The sequence below is a fragment of the Lathyrus oleraceus genome, chromosome 2 (assembly GCF_024323335.1).
Source record: "Lathyrus oleraceus cultivar Zhongwan6 chromosome 2, CAAS_Psat_ZW6_1.0, whole genome shotgun sequence".
NCBI classification, from domain to species: Eukaryota; Viridiplantae; Streptophyta; class Magnoliopsida; order Fabales; family Fabaceae; genus Lathyrus; species Lathyrus oleraceus.
In genome coordinates, this window is record NC_066580.1 from 115,680,507 (window position 1) to 115,689,099 (window position 8,593).

Sequence of the window (8,593 nt, forward strand, 5' to 3'; positions counted from 1 at the left end):
GTCCCAGTCACTTCTGTTACCATCACAGCATCCCGTCCTTGGGAAATACCCAGGGATCTTAATCAAGATAGATATCAACAAGAGTTCGTTCCACCAAATGCTCCTGTCTTCACTAATGTGCCTCCCGTTGTTCACTATACTCCTCACCTAGGAGAACCTGTCTATCACGGCCCTACCCCAAGTGAGGATCCTGGTCTCAATGATAGAATGAATGAATTCCAAGATCAGTTTGCGGAATTACAAAAAGAGATAAAAGCTCTTCGTGGGAAAGAACTGTTTGGCAGAGATGTAAATGATATGTGTTTGGTTCCAGACATAAGGATGCCAGCAAAATTTAAACTACCAGAATTTGAAAAGTACAAAGGAAGTTCTTGTCCACAGACCGATTTGGTTATGTACGTGCGAAAGATGTCAATGTACACCAACGACCAAAGGATGCTCATTCATTGTTTTCAAGACAGCCTTACCGGTGCAGCTTTACGCTGGTATATGGGATTCGACAGTTCTCATATCAAGACTTTCAACGATTTAGGCGAGGCCTTTATCAAACATTACAAATACAACCTTGATAATGTGCCAGACCGAGATCAGTTGAGGTCCATGCAACAAAGAGAAAAGGAGACATTCCGTGAATACGCGCAAAGGTGGCGCGAAATTGCAGCACAGGTTGTTCCACCTATGGAAGAAAAGGAGATGACGAAAGTGTTCTTAAAGACTCTTGATACTTTTTATTACGAGAGGATGATTGCAAGCGCTCCTACAGACTTTACTGACATGGTAAACATGGGAGTCCGTTTAGAGGAAGCAGTTCGAGAAGGGCGTCTAGTTAGAGAAGGATGTTCATCTTCAAGCGGGGTAAAGAGGTACGACGGTTTTATGAAAAAGAAGGAAAAAGAAACTAATGTTGTGTCCTATAATCATCCAAGAAGGATCAATTATCCTTACCATTCCCAACACCAACATATAGCAGCCGTGACTCCAGTAATCACTTCCGCTCCAGTTCAAGTCCAATACCCTCAGCAGCGTACCAACCGCTTCCAACAGAATACTCAGTATCAGCAACAACATCAACATCAGTTACAACAACGTCCACCACAGCAGCAAAGAAGAACCAATTTTGATCCAATTCCAATGTCATATGCAGAATTGTATCCAGCTTTGATCACTAAAAACCTTGTGCAACCACGACCACGACCTCTTGTACCAGAAGTGCTACCTTGGTGGTACAAGCCAGAGGTATATTGTCCCTTTCATCAGAATGCTCCAGGTCATGACTTAGACAACTGTTTTGCTTTAAAGTTGGAAGTACAGAAGTTGACAAGAGCAGGTATCCTGACCTTCAAGAACATGGGTCCCAATGTGAAGGACAATCCAATGCCAAGTCATGGTCCTTCATCAGTGAACAATATAGAAGTTTGTCTCAATGAACAACGTGTTACGAAGATAGAGGAGATTCGGCGGTCTTTGGTTGAAATTCATTCTGTTTTATGTGCTCATGGTCTATTCCAACATGACCACCAGATCTGTGGTACATGTTCAGTCAATTCAAGAGGTTGTAGAAAGATTCAAGATGATTTGCAAGGCGTCCTTGATCAGGGTTTGATTCAGATTTCTAGACAAGTGAGTTCTCCAGAATCACAAGAACAAGAGGTGAATGTCATCATTCCTTGCTTCAACATTCCAGAGAAAGTAGAGATAGCTTATCATCCGAGGGAGCCAGTGGTGATTTGCCCTCCGGGCCCAATGCCTTACACTTCAGATAAAGCGGTCCCCTACCGCTATGCAGCAACTATTATTGAGAACGGTAAAGAGGTCGAGATTAAAACCTTAGCCTCAGTTACCAATATCGCAGCAAATAGCCGAATGACGCGCAGTGGCCGCGTGTTCGCTCCGCCGGTTATCCCAAGTAGAAATGTTGAGAAAGATCCAGTAGTCGTGGTACCAGTGATAAGAGAAGCAGAAGGGCAAACAAGCAATTCAACCCTTGATAAAGAAACAGATGAACTACTTAGAATTATCAAGCTCAGTGACTACAAAGTGGTAGATCAGTTGCTACAGACACCGTCAAAAATCTCGATCCTGTCCTTATTATTGAATTCAGCTGTCCACAGAGAAGCACTACTGAAGGTGCTTGACCAAGCCTTTGTAGAACAGGATATAACAGCAGAGCAGTTCAACAATGTTGTAGGCAGCATCACTTCGTGCAATGGCTTAGGCTTTTGTGATGAAGAACTGCCAGAAGAAGGAAAGAATCACAACTTCGCTCTCCATATCTCAGCCAATTGTCAAGGGGATTCTTTGTCTAATATCCTAATTGACACCGGTTCATCTCTGAATGTCATGCCCAAGTCTACCTTGGTGAAGCTAAAGTACAAAGGGGGGCAAATGCGGCACAGTGGAATTATTGTGAAAGCGTTCGATGGATCAAGAAAATCAGTCATTGGAGAAGTTGATTTGCCTATTGGTATTGGACCACATGTATTCTAGATCACTTTCCAGGTTATGGATATAGTGCCAGCTTATAGCTGCTGCTCGGACGCCTATGGATTCATGAGGCGGGTGCCATTACATCCACGTTACACCAGAAGTTAAATTTTTTCAAGAATGGGCAAATAGTGACGGTTAATGGGGAGCAGGCTATGCTGATTAGCCACCTTTCATCGTTTAGTGTGATAGAAGCAGACGAAACGGCTGTTCAAACTCCATTTCAGGCCCTGACCATCGATGATTACAAGAAAAGTGAAGGTTCAATCGCGTCATTCAAAGACGCCCAGCAGATTGTCAAGACAGGTCCTACAGAAATGTGGGGCAAGGTGATAGAGTTGCCAGAAAACGTTAACCATGCAGGATTAGGCTTTGTTGATGGAAAACAAGTGCAGACTTCAGTGGTGCGACCTTTCAAAGATATCTTTCACAGCGGTGGGTTTATCAACAAGGTAGCAGTTGAGGAGGATACTTTTGAGAGAAAGACAGAAGACGAAGGTCCCAGATTTGTGACACCAGGAGTAGTTATGAAGAACTGGACCACAGTTGACATCCCACATTGTGTCCACATATCAAAGTAATTAAGCTTTTCAGTTTTCAAAAATCTTCCGCTTTAGCCCAAAGCGCGAAGCATTAATTTTGTAAAATAGGCACTTTTGTCAAAAACGTACTATCCATGAAAAAGATCTTTTGTGTTCCTATACACTTGTGTCCTTTTATCTTTTCAGCTTTTTCGGAAAATGGTAACACAAAAAAAAACCTTAAAAAGAACACATTTTTGCATGTCATGGTCAGTCCTCTAAAAACAATTGTTTGTACAGGTTACTTAAACCCGTTGAACACAATGACATCATGCCCTCTCCCAACTCTGAACATTCTGTATTCGAAGCTGAAAAGGAAGAGTGGGATGAGATTCCAGAAGAGGTCGCCCGCCAGCTTGAAAATGAAGAAGACACTATTCAGCCATACAAGGAGCCTTTGGAAACAGTCAACTTGGGTTCGGAAGAAAATGTGAAAGAAGTCGAAATTGGAGCATTGTTATCCCCACAGGTCAAGGAGCAATTGATCAGCCTGTTAAAAGAGTATGTAGATGTGTTTGCTTGGTCTTATCAAGATATGCCTGGTCTTGACACTGACATCGTAGAGCACAAGCTACCTTTGAAGCCAGAATGTCCACCGGTCAAACAGAAATTAAGAAGAACACATCCAGATATGGCCGTCAAAATTAAAGAAGAAGTTCTGAAGCAAATAGATGCTGGTTTTCTTGCCACTTCAATGTATCCAGAGTGGATAGCAAATATTGTGCAGTTCCTAAGAAGGACGGGAAGGTACGAATGTGTATCGACTATCGTGACTTAAATAGAGCAAGCCCAAAGGATGATTTCCCCCTGCCTCACATTGACATGTTGGTAGACAATACAGCAAAGTCTGACATATTCTCCTTCATGGACGGATTCTCCGGGTATAACCAGATCAAAATGGCTCCCGAAGACATGGAAAAAACTACATTCATAACACCATAGGGAACATTCTGTTATCAAGTGATGCCGTTTGGGTTGAAGAACGCAGGTGCTACTTACCAGCAAGCCATGACAACGCTCTTTCACGACATGATGCACAAAGAGATTGAGGTTTATGTGGATGACATGATCGCGAAGTCTCGTTCAGAAGAAGGTCACTTAGTGGACCTATTGAAGCTGTTTCAACGATTGAGGAAGTTCCATCTTCGCCTCAATCCGAATAAATGCACATTTGGCGTCAGGTCAGGTAAACTCTTGGGCTTCATTGTCAGCCAAAAAGGCATTGAAGTTGATCCAGATAAAGTAAAAGCTATCCAAGAGATGCCCGCACCAAAAACAGAAAGGCAAGTGAGAGGTTTTCTAGGACGATTGAATTACATATCCCGGTTTATTTCTCACATGACTGCCACTTGTGAACCTATCTTCAAATTGCTGAGAAAGAGTCAGAATTGTGTTTGGACAGAGGATTGTCAGAAAGCATTTGACAGTATCAAAGAGTACCTCATGGAGCCTCCTATCTTGTTACCACCTGTTGCTGGAAGACCGTTGGTTATGTATTTGACAGTGCTTGAGAATTCTATGGGCTGTATTCTGGGTCAACAAGACGAAACTGGAAAGAAAGAGCATGCCATTTACTACTTAAGCAAGAAATCTACTGACTGTGAATCACGATACTCCTTACTCGAGAAGACATGTTGTGCATTGGCTTGGGCTGCTAAGAGATTGAGGCAGTATATGTTAAGTCACACCACTTGGTTGATATCCAAAATGGATCCAATCAAGTACATTTTTGAGAAGCCTGCACTCACTAGTAAGATTGCAAGATGGCAGATGCTGTTATCAGAATACGATATTGAGTATCATACCCAGAAAGCTATCAAGAGCAGTGTGTTGGCTGAGTACCTTGCTCACCAACCAGTTGAAGATCACGATGATAATGAGGATGAGTTTCCTGATGAAGATGTCATGTTCCTAAAATCCAGAGATTGTAAAGAGCCACTTCCTGAAGAAGGGCCTGAACCAGATCCTCAATGGGGTTTAGTATTTGATGGAGCTTCCAACGTTTATGGACATGGAGTAGGTGCAGTCATTATCACTCCAGAAGGTTCTCATATTCCTTTCACGGCAAGAATTTGCTTTGAATGTACAAACAACATTGCTGAATATGAAGCCTGTATCATGGGTCTTGAAGAAGCCATTGACCTCCGCATCAAAAATCTTACTGTTTATGGTGACTCAGCGTTAGATATCAATCAGATCAAAGGAGAATGGGAAACACGCCACCCTGGCTTGATCCCATACAAAGACTATGCAAGAAGATTGTTGACTTTCTTCACCAAGGTTGAATTGCATCACATTCCTCGGGACGAGAATCATATGGCAGATGCTCTAGCTACGTTGTCTTCAATGTATCAAGTGGGTTTTCCAAACGAAGTACCCATAATTGTGATCAAGCGACTTGATAGACCAGCACATGTGTTTACAGCTGAGGCCAGTTTTGATGATAAACCATGGTACCACGATATCAAGCATTTCCTTCAGACTCAGGAGTATCCTCTTGGAGCAACAGAAAAAGATAAAAAGACTTTGAGAAGATTGTCAGGCAGTTTCTTCCTTAATCAGAATGTGCTCTATAAGAGGAATTATGACATGGTCTTACTCAGATGTGTTGACAAAAAGGAAGCAGAAATGTTGATGAAAGAAGTTCACGAAGGGTCCTTTGGTACTCATGCAAACGGCCACTCTATGTCAAGAAAGATGTTGAGAGCTGGTTACTACTAGTTGACCATGGAATCAGATTGCTGCAAATTTGTAAAGAAGTGTCACAAATGTCAGATCTACGCTGATAAGGTTCATGTACCACCAACCTTTTATGAATGTGATTTCTGCTCCTTGGCCATTCTCAATGTGGGGCATTGACATGATCGGTATGATTGAACCCAAAGCTTCCAACGGACACCGTTTCATTCTCGCGGCAATTGATTACTTCACCAAATGGGTGGAAGCAGCTTCGTATACAAAGGTGACAAAGCAAGTGGTGGTCAGATTCATCAAAAATAATCTCATTTGCCGATATGGCATTCCAAACAAGATCATCATTGACAATGGCTCCAATCTGAACAACAAAATGATGGATGAATTATGTGAAAGTTTCAGGATCGAGCATCACAACTCTTCTCCTTACCGTCCCAAGATGAATGGGGCAGTTGAAGCTGCAAATAAGAATATCATGAAGATCATTCAAGAGATGGTTGTTACCTACAAAGATTGGCATGAAATGCTGCCTTTTGCACTACACGGATATAGAACATCAGTCCGTACTTCAACTGGGGCAACCCCATTTTCACTTGTATACGGTATGGAAGCTGTGTTACCGATAGAGGTTGAAATTCCATCAATGAGGATACTAATGGAAACTCAGTTGTCAGAGGCTGAATGGTGTCAAAGCAAATACGATCAGTTGAATTTGATTGAAGAAAAAAGAATGACTGCCTTGTGCCATGGACAGTTATATCAAAAGAGAATGAAGCAGGCATTTGATAGGAAGGTTAAGCCGAGAGAATTCAAAGAGGGTGACCTTGTGCTCAAGAAGATGATACTATTTCACAATGATTCTAGGGGTAAGTGGACTCCTAACTATGAAGGACCCTATGTTGTCAAGAAAGCCTTCTCAGGCGGTGCTTTAATTCTTACAAACATGGATGGTGAAGAGCTTCCACGTCCCGTGAATACAGATGCAGTCAAGAAATACTTCGCCTAAAAAATGAAAAGAACAGCTCGCTAAGTTGAAAACCCGAAAGGGCGGCTTAGGCAAAAATGAGCGTCTCGGTGGACTGAAAACCTGAAAGGGCGGTCCAAGCAGAAATTAGAGACATAAAAAAACAAAGAGAATATTATCCCGGTAGATTGAAAACCCGAAAGGGCAATCTAGGCAAAAGTTAGGGATTTCAGGCAAGTAACTGCATAACAGAGATAAGATCATTGAAGTATCAGAATATTTTCAACAGTTCTCCAACTTTCTCAAGGCTGCAATACAGGTCAAAAGTGGAAGAGAGAATGATGTCATTGTAGTTCAACGTACCCTTTTTCCACGAAATTACCATTTTCCAATTTGTAAAGATCTATGGAATCACGATGTTGGCTGATTACCATCCTATCAAATCAATTTGAGCCTTTCTATATTTCTTGGCACTCTTAATTTTCATTTCAATTTACGAAAGTTCTTTTACTTTGACAGATATGTTTTGAAACAAAAGTTTTGAATTAAAAACAGTTTTTGAAAAATATAAAGATTATTTATTTTGATTTGTGGACATCAATAAAAGGATTGAGACATGTGGTCCCAGTAATTCTGAAATCATGTGATTCCAACTAGACATGTTCATATTACTATCCTTATATGTATATGATGAAAAAATCTCCACAGGTGTCTTGGCAGTAATATTTCTCCAGCAGAGGTTGTGATTCTGGATATCCCCAGCTATGCTTCCTAGTTTTCCTCAAGAGATCATGCAAGAAATATTTCAAGAAGTTTATTCCCTTCACTTGGGGCATGAAGACTCCCCAGTTAATTGATCATGAAGACTCCCCAGTTTAATTGATCATGAAGACTCCCCGGTTAATTGATCATGAAGACTTTGATCCAGGTTTTAAGTTACAGATTTGGCCTATGGGATTACTACAGGTATTTCCCCAGTAATTTATTAAGGCGGGATCAGCAATGTCCCCAGCAGAGGATGAGAAGGAAGATTTGATTTCCCTGAGCAGGAGTAATACAGAGGTCTCCATCCCTCAGCAAGTGAAGAAAGTTGATATTTAGAAACTACAGGGAATCTCCTATTGTTCTCTGTCCATTCAATAGAAGGATATGTCTCCTCCTCAGTAATGTTTTGTAGTAAAAGAAGAGTGTGTTATGCATTTTAAGCAAATTCAAGAATTGCAGGATTTCTTCTGAATTCTCATTTATATTCAAAGGTCAGACATCACTGTTCCCCGGCAGAGTCTCCTAGAGGAAAGATCTCGTAACTAGATATCAGACACCATAATCCCCTACAGAGTCTTCAGATACAGAAAGTCTCCATGATAATTAAAGCAAAAAAAATCAAGGATAGATTTCCCCTATATTCTTATTCCCTGGAAAGATACCACCTATCCCCAGCGGACTTTATCCCCAGCGGAGTCTTCCAGAAGAATAATCCCTTCTGCATTATCAGCAAATTCAAGAATTGTAGGACTTCTCTTACAATATCATCTTATTTCCAGAGGATAACACCTTGTATCCCCAGCGGAGTCCTCAGAAAGGTCCAATCCTCATATACCTCACAAATTCAAGAACCACAGGGAATCTCCTGCATTTTTGAAGTAGAAGGCATCTCCATTCTTCTACGGAATCCTCAGCAGAGACAGACTTTTAAAGAAACCTGGATATGGTGCTCTTGTACCAATTCCCCAGCAAGTCTTTGTACTACTCCCTAGCGAGTCTCAGTGCAAATCTCCAGCAAGTCCTTATGCAACTGTTAACATTTTTAGTTATTCCTAGTTTTGTCTGTCCATCATGCATTCATTACTAAATATTCATGCATATCTAT

General features: G+C 41.4%; 1 protein-coding gene across 1 annotated transcript; it reads left to right on the top strand.

Annotated features, from left to right (window-relative positions):
* Positions 1 to 207: 207 nt before the first annotated feature.
* On the top strand, positions 208 to 2,487 carry LOC127122159 (uncharacterized). The gene has a single exon (XM_051052543.1). The coding sequence runs from the start codon at positions 208 to 210 to the stop codon at positions 2,485 to 2,487; it is 2,280 nt and encodes a 759-aa protein (XP_050908500.1).
* Positions 2,488 to 8,593: the final 6,106 nt, after the last annotated feature.

What these genes read in the sequence shown, in the direction of transcription:
- LOC127122159 (XM_051052543.1), top strand. Translation starts at nt 208, where the DNA reads ATGAATGAATTCCAAGATCAGTTTGCGGAATTACAAAAAGAGATAAAA.